Source organism: Pristiophorus japonicus, chromosome 9, assembly GCF_044704955.1.
Source record: "Pristiophorus japonicus isolate sPriJap1 chromosome 9, sPriJap1.hap1, whole genome shotgun sequence".
Taxonomy (NCBI): domain Eukaryota; kingdom Metazoa; phylum Chordata; class Chondrichthyes; family Pristiophoridae; genus Pristiophorus; species Pristiophorus japonicus.
Window position 1 is genome coordinate 6,913,822 of NC_091985.1, and position 18,364 is coordinate 6,932,185.

At 60.5% G+C, this 18,364-nt stretch overlaps 1 protein-coding gene across 1 annotated transcript in view; it reads left to right on the forward strand.

The window, feature by feature from the left end:
• LOC139272911 (L-gulonolactone oxidase-like) overlaps nucleotides 1–18,364 on the forward strand; it is a 119,055-nt gene that overhangs the window by 52,813 nt on the left and 47,878 nt on the right. Inside the window, exon 7 of the mRNA XM_070889011.1 lies at nucleotides 5,976–6,161. Within this exon, the coding sequence (XP_070745112.1) occupies nucleotides 5,976–6,161 (186 nt within the window). The remainder of the gene's footprint in view (nucleotides 1–5,975; nucleotides 6,162–18,364) is intronic.

The window sequence follows — 18,364 nt, forward strand, 5'->3', positions numbered from 1 at the left end:
GCTTTGGAGGGGTTACAGAGACGATTCACTAGGCTGATTCCGGAGATGAGGGGGTTACCTTATGATGATAGATTGAGTAGACTGGGTCTTTACTCGTTGGAGTTCAGAAGGATGAGGGCTGATCTTTTGGAAACATTTAAAATAATGAAAGGGATAGACAAGATAGAGGCAGAGAGGTTGTTTCCACTGGTCGGGGAGACTAGAACTCGGGGGCACAGCCTCAAAATATGGAGGAGCCAATTTAAAACCGAGTTGAGAAGGAATTTCTTCTCCCAGAGGGTTGTGAATCTGTGACATTCTCTGCCCAGGGAAGCAGTTGAGGCGAGCTCATTGAATGTATTCAAGTCACAGATAGATAGATTTTTAACCAATAAGGGAATTAAGGGTTACGGGGAGTGGGCGGGGGGTGGGCGGGGGTGGGCGGGGGGTGGGCGGGGAGTGGGAGGGGGGTGGGCGGGGGGTGGGCGGGCGGTGGGCGGGGAGTGGGCGGGGAGTGGGAGGGGGGTGGGCGGGGGGTGGGCGGGGGTGGGCGGGGGTGGGCGGTGGGCGGGGGGTGGGCGGGCGGTGGGCGGGCGGTGGGCGGGGAGTGGGCGGGGGGGTGGGCGGGGGGTGGGCGGGGAGTGGGCGGGGGGGTGGGCGGGGGGTGGGCGGGGGGTGGGCGGGGAGTGGGCGGGGGGTGGGCGGGCGGTGGGCGGGGAGTGGGCGGGGGGTGGGCGGGGGATGGGCGGGTGGTGGGCGGGCGGTGGGCGGGGGGTGGGCGGGGGGTGGGCGGGGAGTGGGCGGGGGGTGGGCGGGGGGTGGGCGGGTGGTGGGCGGGGGGTGGGCGGGTGGTGGGCGGGCGGTGGGCGGGGGGTGGGCGGGCGGTGGGCGGGGGGTGGGCGGGGGGTGGGCGGGGGGTGGGCGGGTGGTGGGCGGGTGGTGGGCGGGTGGTGGGCGGGGGGTGGGCGGGTAGTGGGCGGGGAGTGGGCGGGGAGTGGGCGGGTAGTGGGCGGGGAGTGGGCGGGCAGTGGGCGGGGATTGGGCGGGTAGTGGGCGGGGAGTGGGCGGGTAGTGGGCGGGTAGTGGGCGGGTAGTGGGCGGGGAGTGGGCGGGGAGTGGGTGGCAGTGGGCGGCAGTGGGTGGCAGTGGGTGGGAAGTGGGCGGCAGTGGGCGGCAGTGGGCGGCAGTGGGTGGCAGTGGGCGGCAGTGGGTGGCAGTGGGCGGGGAGTGGGCAGGTAGTGGGCAGGGAGTGGGCGGGGAGTGGGTGGCAGTGGGCGGCAGTGGGCGGCAGTGGGTGGCAGTGGGTGGGAAGTGGGCGGCAGTGGGCGGCAGTGGGCGGCAGTGGGTGGCAGTGGGTGGCAGTGGGCGGGGAGTGGGCAGGTAGTGGGCAGGGAGTGGGCGGGTAGTGGGCGGGTAGTGGGCGGGGAGTAGGCGGGCAGTGGGTGGAAAGTGGGCGGGGAGTAGGCGGGGAGTGGGCGGGGAGTGGGCGGGGAGTGGGCGGGGAGTGGGCGGGGAGTGTGTGGGGAGTGGGTGGCAGTGGGCGGCAGTGGGTGGGAAGTGGGTGGCAGTGGGTGGCAGTGGGTGGCAGTGGGTGGCAGTGGGTGGCAGTGGGTGGCAGTGGGCGGGGAGTGGGCGGGGAGTGTGTGGGGAGTGGGTGGCAGTGGGTGGGGAGTGCGGGGCAGCGGGCGGCAGTGGGAGGGCAGTGTGTGGGGAGTGGGTGGCAGTGGGCGGCAGTGGGTGGGAAGTGGGCGGGCAGTGGGCGGGCAGTGGGTGGCAGTGGGTGGGGAGTGGGTGGCTTTAAGCAGAAGTGGGCGGGCAGTGGGTGGGGAGTGGGTGGGGGGTGGGCGGGGAGTGGGCAGGGGGAGGGCGGGGAGTGGGCGGGGGGTGGGCGGGGAGTGGGCGGGCGGTGGGCGGGGAGTGGGAGGGGGGTGGGCGGACAGTGGGCGGGGAGTGGGCGGGGGGTGAGCGGGGGGTGGGCGGGTGGTGGGCGGGGGGTGGCCGGGGGTGGGCGGTGGGCGGGGGGTGGCCGGGGGTGGGCGGTGGGCAGGGGGTGGGCGGGTGGTGGGCGGGCAGTGGGCGGGGGGGTGGGCGGGGGGTGGGCGGGGAGTGGGGGGGGGTGGGCGGGCAGTGGGCGGGGGGGTGGGCGGGTGGTGGGCGGGGAGTGGGCGGGGGGTGGGCTGGCGGTGGGCGGGGGGTGGGCGGGGGGTGGGCGGGGAGTGGGCGGGTAGTGGGCGGGGAGTGGGCGGGGGGTGGGCGGGCGGTGGGCGGGGGGTGGGCGGGTGGTGGGCGGGGAGTGGGCGGGGGGTGGGCGGGTGGTGAGCGGGTGGTGGGCGGGTGGTGGGCGGGGGTGGGCGGGTAGTGGGCGGGTAGTGGGCGGGGAGTGGGCGGGGGGTGGGCGGGTGGTGGGCGGGGAGTGGGCGGGGGGTGGGCGGGCGGTGGGCGGGGGGTGGGCGGGTAGTGGGCGGGGAGTGGGCGGGTAATGGGCGGGTAGTGGGCGGGGGGGTGGGCGGGGGGGTGGGCGGGTGGTGGGCGGGGAGTGGGCGGGGGGTGGGCGGGCGGTGGGCGGGGGGTGGGCGGGGAGTGGGCGGGGAGTGGGCGGGGGGTGGGCGGGTGGTGGGCGGGTGGTGGGCGGGGGTGGGCGGGTAGTGGGCGGGTAGTGGGCGAGTAGTGGGCGGGGAGTGGGCGGGTAGTGGGCGGGTAGTGGGCGGGGAGTAGGCGGGTAGTGGGCGGGTAGTGGGCGGGGAGTAGGCGGGCAGTGGGCGGGTAGTGGGCGGGGAGTGGGCGGGTAGTGGGCGGGGAGTGGGCGGGGAGTGGGCGGGTAGTGGGCGGTTAGTGGGCGGGTAGTGGGCGGGGAGTGGGCGGGTAGTGGGCGGGTAGTGGGCGGGGAGTGGGCAGGTAGTGGGCGGGTAGTGGGCGGGCAGTGGGCGGGGAGTGGGCGGGTAGTGGGCGGGGAGTGGGCGGGTAGTGGGCGGGTAGTGGGCGGGTAGTGGGCGGGGAGTGGGCGGGGAGTGGGCGGGCAGTGGGCGGGGAGTGGGCGGGTAGAGGGCGGGGAGTGGGTGGGTAGTGGGCGGGTAGTGGGCGGGGAGTGGGCGGGGAGTGGGCGGGTAGTGGGCGGGTAGTGGGCGGGTAGTGGGCGGGGGGTGGGCGGGTGGTGGGCAGGTGGTGGGCGGGTGGTGGGCAGGTGGTGGGCGGGTGGTGGGCGGGTGGTGGGCGGGTGGTGGGCGGGTAGTGGGCGGGTAGTGGGCGGGGAGTGGGCGGGGAGTGTGTGGGGAGTGGGTGGCAGTGGGCGGCAGTGGGTGGGAAGTGGGCGGCAGTGGGTGGCAGTGGGTGGCAGTGGGTGGGGAGTGGGCGGGGAGTGTGTGGGGAGTGGGTGGCAGTGGGCGGCAGTGGGTGGGAAGTGGGCGGCAGTGGGTGGCAGTGGGTGGCAGTGGGTGGCAGTGGGCGGGGAGTGGGCGGGGAGTGTGTGGGGAGTGGGTGGCAGTGGGCGGCAGTGGGTGGCAGTGGGCGACAGTGGGTGGGAAGTGGGCGGCAGTGGGTGGCAGTGGGCGGCAGTGGGCGGGGAGTGGGCGGGGAGTGTGTGGGGAGTGGGTGGCAGTGGGTGGGGAGTGCGGGGCAGCGGGCGGCAGTGGGAGGGCAGTGTGTGGGGAGTGGGTGGCAGTGGGCGGCAGTGGGTGGGAAGTGGGCGGGCAGTGGGCGGGCAGTGGGTGGGAAGTGGGCGGGCAGTGGGCGGGCAGTGGGTGGCAGTGGGTGGGGAGTGGGTGGCTTTAAGCAGAAGTGGGCGGGCAGTGGGTGGGGAGTGGGTGGGGGGTGGGCGGGGAGTGGGCAGGGGAGGGCGGGGAGTGGGCGGGCGGTGGGCGGGGAGTGGGCGGGCGGTGGGCGGGGAGTGGGAGGGGGGTGGGCGGGGGGTGGGCGGGCAGTGGGCGGGGAGTGGGCGGGGAGTGGGCGGGAGGTGGGCGGGGGGTGGGCGGGGGGTGGGCGGGCGGTGGGCGGGGGGTGGCCGGGGGTGGGCGGTGGGCGGGGGGTGGCCGGGGGTGGGCGGTGGGCAGGGGGTGGGCGGGTGGTGGGCGGGCAGTGGGCGGGTAGTGGGCAGGCGGTGGGCGGGTGGTGGGCGGGGGGTGGGCGGGGAGTGGGCGGGCAGTGGGCGGGGGGGTGGGCGGGGGGGTGGGCGGGTGGTGGGCGGGGAGTGGGCGGGGAGTGGGCGGGGGGTGGGCGGGCGGTGGGCGGGCGGTGGGCGGGGGGTGGGCGGGTGGTGGGCGGGGAATGGGCGGGGGGTGGGCGGGGGGTGGGCGGGTGGTGGGCGGGGAGTGGGCGGGGAGTGGGCGGGTAGTGGGCGGGGAGTGGGCGGGTGGTGGGTGGGTAGTGGGCGGGCAGTGGGCGGGGAGTGGGTGGGCAGTGGGCGGGGAGTGGGCGGGTAGTGGGCGGGGAGTGGGCGGGTAGTGGGCGGGGAGTGGGCGGGTAGTGGGCGGGGGGTGGGCGGGGAGTGGGCGGGTAGTGGGCGGGGAGTGGGCGGGTAGTGGGCGGGGGGTGGGCGGGTAGTGGGCGGGGAGTGGGCGGGTGGTGGGCGGGTGGTGAGCGGGTGGTGGGCAGGTGGTGGGCGGGGGTGGGCGGGTAGTGGGCGGGTAGTGGGCGGGGAGTGGGCGGGTAGTGGGCGGGTAGTGGGCGGGGAGTAGGCGGGCAGTGGGCGGGGAGTGGGCGGGTAGTGGGCGGGGAGTGGGCGGGTAGTGGGCGGGGAGTGGGCGGGGAGTGGGCAGGTAGTGGGCGGGGAGTGGGCGGGTAGTGGGCGGGTAGTGAGCGGGTAGTGGGCGGGGAGTGGGCGGGTAGTGGGCGGGTAGTGGGCGGGGAGTGGGCGGGTAGTGGGCGGGTAGTGGGCGGGCAGTGGGCGGGTAGTGGGCGGGGAGTGGGCGGGGAGTGGGCGGGGAGTGGGCGGGTAGTGGGCGGGTAGTGGGCGGGTAGTGGGCGGGTAGTGGGCGGGGAGTGGGCGGGCAGTGGGCGGGGAGTTGGCGGGCAGTGGGCGGGGAGTGGGCGGGCAGTGGGCGGGGAGTAGGCGGGCAGTGGGCGGGCAGTGGGCGGGGAGTGGGCGGGTAGTGGGCGGGGGGTGGGCGGGTGGTGGGCGGGGAGTGGGCGGGCGGTGGGTGGGCAGTGGGCGGGTAGTGGGCGGGCAGTGGGCGGGGAGTGGGCGGGCAGTGGGCGGGGAGTGGGCAGGCAGTGGGCGGGGAGTAGGCGGGCAGTGGGCGGGGAGTAGGCAGGCAGTGGGCGGGCAGTGGGCGGGGAGTGGGCGGGTAGTGGGCGGGGGGTGGGCGGGTGGTGGGCGGGGAGTGGGCGGGCGGTGGGCCGTAAGGGCATCAATGTTTCAGATCGATGATCTTTCATCAGAGTTGAAGTATGGAACAGGTTCTTGCTGGCGGACGTGAATAGTATTGATCCATTCAAGTGTAAATTAGATCTATTTCTTTCGGAAAATCTCATTTTGGGACACAGTATATGAGTAATTGGAGACGTGATGTGTGGTGAGTGCAGCGAGCTCGGGAGGAACAGATGATTGTGGACCTGTGGTCCCCAAAGCTCTCCCCCACTGGGGGTTTTCCTCACCTCATGTCTAGGTCTGTTGTAGACTCATTGGTAGAGATTGGTCGCTGGGATTGGTCAACTACTCCATTGTTGTATCATGTGACTGCCGGGATGGTCGACGGGGAACTGGATGGACCTTGGTCTTTCCTCATCTAGCAATCTCCACATTCCTAAGTTCATCACTATTCTGACCCAGGGGTCAATGTGTGTTGACCTGTGACGGCCCGCTTGGTGCTTGTGTCCCAGTGTGTCACATCCCATGTACATCAGTATATCAGCAGCGCTGCACATGGTGATGCAAGCACGAGTGTGCCCAGATACTTCCATCTCACACGCAGTGCTGTTCCAGGTGGTGTATCAGTTGTCTACCCTCACCGTTCTGTAACCAGTAGCAAACCTGTCCATCTAACCGGGCTCTCTTCCCCCAGGTGGTGGCACTGACGTTGATGACCGCTGCCGGTGATGTCCTCGAGTGTTCTGACACGGTGAACGGTGAGATATTCCAGGCGGCTCGCCTGCACCTGGGCTCCCTGGGAGTGGTGTTAAACGTTACCATCCAGTGTGTGCCCGCCTTCAATATTCACCTGAAGCAATTCCCACAGACGCTCACAGAGGTACAATACCTTTCCTTGTCATTGGGATCGGTGGGATGTGAGTGTGTGTTGGTGGCCCAGGGTCATGGTACTGACACACTGGTTCGTATTAGTGACAAGCACTGAACAGTGGGTAATAGCCCCTAATGTACCTGCTGTAAAGCATTGTGACTGGTTCTGTTACAGGTCTGCAGTCGGTATTGTCGCCATTGGGAGCCTATATAAATTCATACTGACTGGTACTGGGCACCATGGGACATGTTCACTGGGCACCATGGGACATGTTCACTCGGCATCATGGGACACGTTCACTGGGCATCATGGGACACGTTCACTGGGCATCATGGGACATTTTCAGTGGGCATCATGGGACACGTTCACTGGGCATCATGGGACATTTTCAGTGGGCATCATGGGACACGGTCACTGGGCATCATGGGACATGTTCACTGAGCATCATGGGACACGTTCAGTGGGCACCATGGGACACATTCAGTGGGCATCATGGGACATGTTCACTCGGCATCATGGGACAAGTTCACTCGACATCATGGGACACGTTCACTGGGCATCATGGGACACATTCACTGGGCATCATGGGACACGGTCACTGGGCATCATGGGACACGTTCACTGGGCATCATGGGACACGTTCACTGGGCATCATGGGCTTGCTGCCCATTGCAGCTGATAGGAGTTCTACCTAAGTAACCTTCGGCGATCTACACGAGGGTTGATAAAAGTATTGTGTTCCTAACACAGATGAGACTGCACACAGGGAGGTTAAAGTAACAGTGACCTCAGTTTTTAATAAGACACTCCAGAGTGAAGAACAGGCCTTAGGGACTGGCTTATATAGTGCTCCCAAGGGATGCTGGGATCCCTTGGGACTTCAGGGGATGCGCTCCCTGGTGGCAGAACATGGGAGTGCATGCTTTACAGATACACTCCCCCCCCCCCCCATAGTCAAAGTGAAAACTATTTACAAGGTGAGGCGGTCGGGAGCCTTTCTTTCCCTGGTGGACCGCCTCGCGACAAATGTCTGTTCTGGTGTGTTGACTGTGCCCTCGCTGGGCTGGCGTGTTGTTGGCCCTGCAGGGCTGCTGGGTGAGCCTGGCCTTGCTGGGCTGTTGGGCGTGATGGGTTCGATTTCCTGGTCCGGGGTGGTGTCGTTGATCCTTTGGGTGTGTATTGTGGGCTCGAAAAAGGTGGTGTCTGCTGTGGGTTGTTCAGGGCAGTCTGTGAACCGTAGCCTCGTTTGGTCCAGGTGCTTTCTGCAAATTTGTCCATTGTCTACAAACACCCGACTCCCTTTTTTAGCTATCACGGTGCCCGCGATCCACTTGGGACCATGTCCATAGTTTAGCACATACACAGGGTCATTCAGATCAATTTCCCGTGACACAGTGGCGCGACCATCGTTTACATTTTGTTGCTGCCGCCTGCTCTCTACCTGATCATGCAGGTTGGGTGAACCAGCGAGAGTCTGGTTTTAAGTGTCCTTTTCATGAGTAGCTCAGCCGGGGGCACCCCTGTGAGCGAGTGGGGTCCCGTGCGGTAGCTGAGCAGTACTCGGGACAGGCGGGTTTGGAGTGAGCCTTCTGTGACTCGTTTAAGGCTCTGTTTGATTGTTTGTACTGCCCGCTCTGCCTGCCCATTGGAGGCTGGTTTAAACGGGGCCGAGGTGACATGTTTGATCCCATTGCGGGTCATGAATTCTTTAAATTCGGCACTGGTGAAACATGGCCCGTTGTCACTGACCAGTATGTCAGCCAGGCCGTGGATGGCAAACATGGCCCTCAGGCTTTCAATGGTGGCGGTGGCGGTGCTTCCCGACATTATTTCACATTCAATCCATTTTGAAAAAACATCCACCACCACCAGGACCATTTTTCCGAGAAACGGGCCCGCATAGTCGACATGGATTCTCGACCATGGTCTGGAGGCCAGGACCACAAACTTAGTGGTGCCTCTCTGGGCGCGTTGCTCAACTGAGCACACACGCTGCATTGCCGTACACAGGACACGAAGTCAGAGTCGATACCGGGCCACCACACGTGGGATCTGGCTATCGCTTTCATCATTACTATACCCGGGTGTGTGCTGCCCTTTTTGGGTAGCACTTCGCGGTTACCCCACAACAGGCAGTCTGCCTGAATGGACAGCTCGTCCTTTTTCCGGTGGAACGCTGTGATTGGCTCTTGCATTTCAACGGGGATGCTGGCCCAGCTCCCAAGCAGTCCACAGTTTTTTACTAGGGTCAGCAGAGGAACTTGGCTGGTCCAAGTCCTAATCTGGCGGGCCGTGACAGGTGATTTATCATTTTCAAACGCTTCCATGACCATCAACAAGTCTACGGACTGCGTCACCATCAACAAGTTTGCAGGCTGCGCCATTTCCACCTCCGTGGTGGGCATTGGTAGCCGACTGAGAGCATCCACACAGTTCTCGGTGCCTGGCCTGTGGCAGATGGAATAGTTCTACACTGATAGCACGAGTGCCCACCTTTGTATGCGGGCTGAGGCATGAGTATTTATCCCCTTGTTCTTGGATGTGAGGGGCTTGTGATCGGTTTCCAGCTCAAATTTGAGGCCAAACAGGTACTGATGCATTTTCTTTACCCCGAACACACACGCTAATGCCTCTTTCTCAATCATGCTGTGGGCCCTCTCGGCCTTAGACAAGCTCCTGGAAGCATAGGCGACAGATTGCAACTTCCCCACAACGTTAGCTTGTTGTAATACACACCCGACTCCGTACGACGACGCATCACATGCTAGCACAAGTCTTTTACATGGGTTATATAATACAAGCAGCTTGTTGGATCATAAAATGTTTCTGTCTTTCTCAAAAGCAATTACTTGGTTTTTTTCCCCATACCCAGTTCTCACCTTTATGCAATAACACATGTAGGGGCTCTAAGAGGGTGCTTAACCCCAGTAGGAAGTTACCAAAATAGTTGAGTACCAGGAACGACCGCAGCTCTGTGACGTTCTGTGGCCTGGGCGTGTTCCTGATAGCCTCTGTCTTGGCGTCTGTGGGCCGAATGCCATCCGCCGCAATCTTTCTCCCCAAAAACTCCAATTCTGTTGCCATGAAGACACATTTCAACCTCTTCAGCCGCAGCCCTATGCGATCCAGTCGCTGGAGGATCTCCTCCAGGTTTTGTAGGTGCTTGTCAGTGACCTGACCTGTGACCAATATGTCGTCCTGAAAAACCACTATGCAAGGTACCGACTTGAGTAGGCTCTCCATGTTTCTCTGGAAGATCGCTGCTGCCGACCGAATTCCAAACGGGCATCTGTTGTAGATGAACAGTCCCTTGTGCGTGTTGATGCAGGTGAGGCCCTTCGAAGACTCCTCCAGCTCCTGCGTCATGTAGGCCGAAGTCAGGTCGAGCTTGGTGAACATCTTGCCTCCTGCCAGCGTCGCAAACAGGTCGTCTGCCTTAGGTAGCGGGTATTGGTCCTGTAGCGAGAAACGATTAATAGTTACTTTATAATCGCCGCAAATCCTGACCATGCCATCGCTTTTGAGTACTGGAACAATCGGGCTGGCCCACTCCACTGGGAAGATGATGCCCTCGCGTTGCAGCCTGTTCAGCTCGATTTCCACTCTCTCCCTCATCATGTGAGGTACAGCTCGTACCTTGTGGTGAATGGGTCATGCCTCTGGGACCAAGTGGATCTGCACCTTCGCCCTGGAAACGTTTCCAATGCCTGGCTCAAAAAAGGAAGGAAATTTGTTAAGAACCTGGGTACATGAGGCCTCATCGACATGTGATAGAGCTCGGATGTCATCCCAGTTCCAGCGGATTTTGCCCAGCCAGCTCCTTCCAAGCAGTGTGGGATCATCGCCCGGGACAATCCAGAGTGGCAGTTCGTGCACCGTGCCCTCGTAGGTGACCTTGACCATGGCGCTGCCCAGGACAGTGATAAGTCCTTTGGTGTGTGTTCTCAGTTTCGTGTGGATGGGGCTCAGGGCTGGTCTGAGTGCCTTGTTGCACCACATTCTCTCAAACATCTTTTTACTCATGATGGATTGGCTAGCGCCAGTGTCCAGTTCCATGGCTACGGGTAAGACATTCAATTTTACATTTAGCATTATAGGTGGACATTTCGGCGAAAAGGTGTGCACCCTGTGTACTTCAGCATCTGCCTCCTCTCCTCTCTCTGAGGCTCAAAATTGCTTTGATCCACCATGGACCGATCTTCCTCTGCCACGTGGTGATTAGCAGGTTTGACAGAGCTTGCAGCTCGTCTGCAAGCTCATTGGAGGTGCCCCATTGTTCCACAGCTCTTGCAAACATATCGTTTGAAGCAGCATGAATAGGCTGAATGGAAGCCTCCACAATACCAACAAGGTGTGAATTGCCTTGCATTCATCCTTTGTTGTGGACTCTGAGTCATCTGGGTCACCGGAGGCCTGCTGGCAGTTGCAGACTTGTGGTTTCTGCCCTGTACATTTCTGTGCGCAAACACAGTTCCAGTTAATTTATGAACTTTGCTAGCACTTGTGTACTGAGAGATTTGTTTGGTGTTATCGTTGGTGGACATAAACGCCTGTGCTATCGCAATGGCCTTACTGAGGGTCAGAGTCTCTACAGTCAAAAGTTTTCGTAGGATGGTCTTGTGGCCATTGCCCAGTACAAAAAAGTCTCTGAGCATCTGCTCCAGGTAGCCATCAAACGCACATTGTCCTGCAAGTCGCCTTAGCTCGGCGACGTAGCTCGCCACTTCCTGACCTTCAGATCGCTGGTACGTGTAGAACCGATACCTCGCCATCAGCACGCTCTCCCTCGGGTTAAGATGCTCCTGAATCAGTGTACACAGCTCCTCATAAGACTTATCTGTGGGTTTCACCGGAACCAGAAGATTCTTCATGAGGCTGTAGGTCGGTGCCCCGCAGACCGTGAGGAGGACCGCTCTCCTTTTTGCAGCGCTTCCTTCTCCGTCCAGCTCGTTGGCTACAAAGTACTGGTCTAGCCGTTCGACATAGGCTTCCCAGTCCTCACCCTCTGTGAACTTCTCCAGGATGCCCACAGTTTGCTGCATCTTTGCGTTGGATTCGTATACTCGTCGCCAGTTATTGTGTTCCTAACACAGATGAGACAGCACACAGTGAGGTTAAAGTAACAGTGACCTCAGTCTTTATTAAGACACTCCAGAGTGAGGAACAGGCCTTAGGGGCCAGATTATACACAGTGCTCCCAAGGGATGTTGGGATCCCTTGGGTCTTCAGGGGATGCGTTCCCTGGTGGCGGAACATGGGAGTGCACGCTTTACAGATACACAACAAAAAGTACTGGTGATGTTCTACAGTATTAGATAGTATTTCACAATATGCAAGAAGGATGCAGAGATATATGTTGAGGAAGGTCTTGGTAAGGAAAATGTGTCCTCACTGGAGAAATGATTCAAAGAGAAAATGAGCCAAATCCAAACGAGGGTCTTAATTGACACAAGTTCAGAGAAAAGAGGATACGAATTGGGAGCCGGATTAGGCCATTCGTCCCCTCGAGCCTGGTCCAGCATTCAATAAGATCATGGCTGATCTTCGACCTCAACTCCACTTTCCTGCACTGTCCCCATATTCCTTGATTCCCCTAGGGTCCAGAAATCTATCTGTCTCAGCCTTGAATATACTCAACGACTCAGCATCCACAGCCCTCTGGGGTTAAGAATTCCAAAGATTCACAACCCGCTGAGTGAAGAAATTCCTCCTCATCTCAGTCTTAAATAACAGACCCCTTATCCTGAGACTGTGACCCCTAGTTCCAGACACTCCAGCCAGGGGAAACAACCTCTCAGCATCTACCCTGTCAATCCCCCTCAGAATCTTGTGTGTTTCAGTAAGATCACCCTCCATTCTTCTAAACTCCAGAGTATAGGCCCAATCTACTCAATCTCTCACAGGACAACCCTCTCATCCCAGGGATCAGTCTAGTGATCCTTCATTGCACCAGCTCTAAGGCAAGTATGTCCTTCCTCAGATAAGAGACCAAAACTGTGCACAGTACTCCAGGTGTGGTCTCAACAAGGCCCTGTACAATTGTAGCAAGACTTCCTTACTCTGATACTCCAACCCCCTTGCAATAAAGGCCATTTGCCTTCCTGATTGCTTGCTGTACCCATTTGTGTTTCCTGTCCGAGGACACTCAAATCTCTCTGGACACCAACATTTAATAGTCTCTCACCATTTAAAAATATTATGTTTTTCTATTCTACCGATCACAGTGAGTGCCCTCACGGATGTCCAGACTGTTGATGTCTGAGCCCACTATACGAGGTTATTTGTGTAGATGTGAGGACCCAATGTGAAACACGTCACCACGACAACCAGAGCCCACGCAATACCTGCCTCGGGCAGTTTTCAATGTTTATTTGATAGGCCGTGCGACCTCGCTTCTTTCAGAAGTATTTTTTAATAATAGATAGATTTTTAAATCCATCTGATTTTGAGAGATTTCTGTGGGGCTGGTCACAATAGGAACTACAGTTTCAGTTTCATGAACAACTATAGTGTCCACAGGCTAAAAACAGGCAGGGATGGAACACAGCCCTGACACAACTGGTATAAAGTATTAGTCCCTCCCTCATCCCTCCCTTCCTCCCTCTTCTCCTCCCTCTTCTCCTCCCTCCCTCCATCCTTCTCTCCCTCATCCCTCCCTCTTCTCCTCCCTCCCTCCATCCCTCTCTCCCTCATCCCTCCCTCCCTCCCTCCATCCTTTCCTCCCTTGGCCCTCCCTCATCCATCACTCCCTCCCTCTCTCCCCTCCTCCCCCTCTCTCCCTCTTCTCCATCCTCCCTCCATCCCTTCCTCCCCCTCCATCCCTCTTCTCCTCCCTCCCTCCATCCCTCACTCCCGCGTCCCTTTCTCCCCTCATCCCTCCTTCCCTCCCTCCCTCCCTCCATCCCTTCCTCCCTCGTTTTGCCATCCCTCTTTTCCTCCCTCCATCCCTCTCTCCCTCATCCCTCCCTCCCCTCAGCCCTCCCTCCCTCCCTCCATCCTTTCCTCCCTTGGCCCTCGCTCATCCGTCACTCCCTCCCTCTCTCCCCTCCTCCCCCTCTCTCCCTCTTCTCCATCCTCCCTCCATCCCTTCCTCCCCCTCCATCCCTCTTCTCCTCCCTCCCTCCATCCCTCACTCCCGCGTCCCTTTCTCCCCTCATCCCTCCTTCCCTCCCTCCCTCCCTCCCTTCATCCCTTCCTCCCTCGTTTTGCTATCCCTCTTTTCCTCCCTCCATCCCTCTCTCCCTCGTCCCTTCCTCCATCCCTCCCTCCCTCCCTCAACCCTCCCTCCCTCCCTCGTCCCTTCTCCCTCCCTCATCATCCCTCCATCCCTCCATCCCTCTCTCCCTCATCCCTCTCTCCCTCATCCCTCTCTCCCTCATCCCTCCCTCCCCTCATCCCTCCCTCCCCTCATCCCTCCCTCCATCCCTTCCTCCCCCTCCCTCCCTCCATCACTTCTTCCCTCCCTCCCTTGACCCTTCTCCCTCCCTTCCTTCCGTTGCTTAAGAAGGGAGAAAGGAATAGGCCGAGTAATTACAGGCCAGTCAGCCTAACCTCGGTGATGGGAAAATTATTGGTACATATTCTGAGGGACAAAATGAATTGTCATTTAGAAAGACACGGATTAATCAAGGACAGTCAGCACGGATTTGTTAAGGGAAGGTCGTGTCTGACTAACTTTGAGTTTTTGAGGAGGTAACAAGGAGGGTTGATGAAGGCAGTGCGTTTGATGTAGACCTTATAGATTTTAGCAAGGCTTTTGACAAGGTCCCACATGGCAAACAGATCTAAAAAGGTAAAAGCCCATGGGATCCAAGGGAAAGTGGCAAGTTGATCCAAAATTGGCTCAGAGGCAGGAAGCAGAGAGTAATGGTCGACGGAAGGCTGCTCCCAGTGGTGTTCCGCAGGGCTCACAGAACCATAGAATGGTTACAGCACAGAGGGAGGCCGTTCGGCCCGTCAAGTCCGTGCCGGCTCTTGGCAAGAGCTCTTCAGCTAGTCCCACTCCCCCGCCCTCTCCCCGTAGCCCTGCAAATTATTTCCTTCAGCTACTTACCGAATTCCCTTTTGAAAGCCACGATTGAAACTGTCTCCACCACCCTTTCAGGCAGCGTATTCCCGATCCTAACCACTCACAGCGAAAAACGTTCGCTCATGTCACCTTTGGTTCTTTTCCCAACCTGAGATTGCCAACCAGAGTGCCCTCTGGTTCTCCACCCTTCAGCCAATGGGAACAGTTTTTCTCTAACTACTCTGTCCAGACCCCTCATGATTCTGAACACCTCTATCAAATCTTCTCTCAACCTTCTCTGCGCCAAGTAGAACAAGCCCAACCTGCAGGGGCACGGACCAAGTACTGGTGAGTGATATTAAGCTGGAGCGGTCTTTTCTGGTCGGCACAGATACGATGAGCCGAATGGCCTCCTGTGTTGTACATATTTACAATTCTATGATTCGATCCCTCCCTCATCCTTTCCTTCCTCCCTCGCACCTTCCCTCCCTCCCTCGTCCCTTACTTCCTGCCTCCCTCCCTTTCTTCCTCTCTCCCTCGTCCCCTCCTTCTCTCCCTCTCACCCTCCTTCGTCCCTTCCTCCCTTGCTCCCTCCCACACTCCATCTCTCCCTCCTTCTCTCCCTCCCTCCTTCTCTCCCTCCCTCCTTCTCTCCCTCCCTCCTTCTCTCCCTCTCTCTCTCCCTCCCATCCTCTCCCTCCCATCCTCCCTCTCTCCCTCACATCCTCCCTCCCTCCGTCTCTCCCTCCCTCTCTCCCTCTCTCCCACCCTCTCTCCCACGCTCTCTCCCACCCTCACTCCCTCCCTCTCTCCCTTCCACCTTCTCTCCCTTCCACCTTCTCTCCCTTCCACCCTCTCTCCCTCTCTCCCTTCCACCCTCTCTCCCCCTCACCCTCTCTCCCTCTCTCCCTCCAACCCTCTCTCCCTCTCCCCCTCCCACCCTCTCTCTCCCTCCCACCCTCCCACCCTCTCTCCCTCTCTCTATCCCTCTCTCCCTCCAACCCTCTCTCCCTCCCACCCTCTCTCTCCCTCCCACCCTCTCTCTCCCTCCCACCCTCTCTCCCTCTCTCTCTCTCCCTCTCTCCCTCCCTGCCTCTGCAGCTAAATATAGACACACCGTCAGTAAGAATTAATTTGACTCTCAGACTGAGCAGTGGCGATGAAAGATCTCCCCAACCTTCAGATCCAGTTATTTTATTCCACTACAGGTGACTAATGATGCATATTAACAAGGAGCTCAATTCATGACTGACCCTCTTCATCCCATGGGATCTTACAGTGCACGCTCTGTCAATCACCCGGTCCCCTGGGATCTTACAGTGCGCTCTCTGTCAATCCCCTGGGATCCCACTGTTAGAGAGGATGGATGTGTCCGTACTTATAATGTACTCCTCCAATGGATAGGCTCCGTAAACACAGGGGGTGAAATTGGCCAAGGCCCCGATTGGGCCAGTAACCGAGTCTGGGCGGGAAGTACCGACCAGAAAAGACCGATCTAGCTTAATCCCACTTAGCCCTGTAGGTTGGACTTGTTCTCCTTGGAGCAGGGAAGATTGAGAGGAGATTTGATCGAGGTGTTCAGAATCATGAGGGGTCTAGACAGAGCAGACAGAGAGAAACTGTTGGGCATCCGTCAGCGGTACACGGCTGCCTCACGTAGCGCTGACGCGGTTCCACGCCCCTCGCCTTTGGTTAAATGGGAGAGCCGCTGCACACTGTGTGGGCACTGGGTCAGCGGGGTGGCATGGTACTGAGGCCAAAATGTTCGTGAGGGGCTGCAGGATGGCGGCCGGAACACATCCCACAATCCCAGACAGGGCCGACCGGAAACAAACATGGCGGCTCGAGGCACTTCTTTAACTTCCACCCAGAGTGGATGTCGGCCCGGCTCACGGCCCAGGATCTGGCACTGACCCCGCTCGCGGCAGACCCGCGGGGCGCTGGGTAATCCCCGCCATGGGGCTAAGGGCTCGCCGCACACGGCAATGACATCATTCCATCCCAAGGGATCCACACAGTGGCGTTTCCACTGATCCCGGGCAACATCACGGGAGCCAGTGTCCCCCTACCCTCCTCTACCCTCCATCCCCTACCCTCCATCCTCCACCTCCCTACCCTCCTCCACACTCCACCCCTACCCTCCTCTACCCTCCATCCACTACCCTCCTCCACACTCCACCCCCTACCCTCCTCTACCCTCCATCCCCTACCCTCCTCCACCCTCCACCCCTACCCTCCATCCTCCACCCCCCCTACCCTCCTCTACCCTCCATCCCCTACCCTCCATCCTCCACCTCCCTACCCTCCTCCACACTCCACCCCTACCCTCCTCTACCCTCCATCCACTACCCTCCTCCACACTCCACCCCCTACCCTCCTCTACCCTCCATCCCCTACCCTCCTCCACCCTCCACCCCTACCCTCCATCCTCCACCCCCCCTACCCTCCTCTACCCTCCACCCCCTACCCTCCTCTACCCTCCATCCCCTACCCTCCTCCACCCTCCACCCCTACCCTCCATCCTCCACCCCCCCTACCCTCCTCTACCCTCCATCCCCTACCCTCCTCTACCCTCCATCCCCTACCCTCCATCCTCCACCCCCCTACCCTCCTCCACCCTCCATCCCCTACCCTCCTCCACCCTCCATCCCCTACCCTCCTCCACATTCCACCTCCCTCCCCTCCTCCACCCTCCATCCCCTACCCTCCTCCACCCTCCACCCCTACCCTCCATCCTCCACCCCCCCTACCCTCCTCTACCCTCCATCCACTACCCTCCTCTACCCTCCACCCCCTACCCTCCTCTACCCTCCATCCCCTACCCTCCTCCACCCTCCACCTCCCTACCCTCCATCCTCCACCTCCCTACCCTCCTCTACCCTCCATCCCCTACCCTCCTCCACCCTCCACCTCCCTACCCTCCATCCTCCACCTCCCTACCCTCCTCCACCCTCCATCCCCTACCCTCCTCCACCCTCCATCCCCTACCCTCCTCCACATTCCACCTCCCTCCCCTCCTCCACCCTCCACCTCCCTACCCTCCTCCACACTCCACCTCCCTACCCTCCTCCACACTCCACCCCCTACCCTCCTCTACCCTCCATCCCCTACCCTCCATCCTCCACCCCCCTACCCTCCTCTACCCTCCATCCCCTACCCTCCTCTACCCTCCACCCCCCTACCCTCCTCCACCCTCCATCCCCTACCCTCCTCCACCCTCCACCCCTACCCTCCTCCAACCTCCACCTCCCTACCCTCCTCCACCCTCCACCTCCCTACCCTCCATCCTCAACCCCCCTACCCTCCGCCACCCTCCACCTCCCTACCCTCCTCTACCCTCCACCTCCCTACCCTCCTCCACCCCCTACCCTCCTCCACCCTCCACCCCCTACCCTCCTCCAACCTCCACCTCCCTACCCTCCTCCACCCTCCACCCCCTACCCTCCTCCACCCTCCACCTCCTTACCCTTCTCTACCCTCCACCCCCCTACCCTCCTCCACCCCCCTACCCTCCTCCACACTCCACAACTCCCCCCCCCCCACCCCTCCAACCCCACCTCCACACCCTCTGCACATTGTGCCACCTTGTGTGAGAAAGAAGTGTTTTGAAGTGGGAAAGTTGCAGTGGGCTGGCTATCGGGGTATAATGGGGGAACGGGGGCAAAGGACCTAAAAACGCTACTGCCCCATTACCCCCAGCGATCGGCCCACTGTGACTCTCACAGATAAACTGATCAGTGAATGGGCAACAAAGCGATCACCAAAAGATTGATGGAGGGGTTGGGCTGGTTTTTCTGCCGAGAGTTGTTGGGAATGATTGAGCGCGGACAGTGACAGAAACAGATCCAGAATAGTCTTTCAAAGCGAAGTGGAGAAATATTTAGGAAAGAACATTTTGCAAGGGTTTATGGCAAGGGCAGGAGAAAGAAAGAAAGACTTGCATTTTTATAGCGCCTTTCACAACCACCGGACATCTCAAAGCACTTTACAGCCAATGAAGTACTTGGGAGTGTAGTCACTGTTGTAATGTGGGAAACACGGCGGCCAAGTTGTGCACAGCAAGCTCCCACAAATAGCAATGTGATAATGAGCAGATAATCTGTTTTAGCAATGTTGATTGAGGGACACCAGACCAATTGAGAGAGCAGACGGGGCCTCGTTTTAACGCCTCATTCAAAAGAGCTGGCCTCAGCCCCATCCCTCT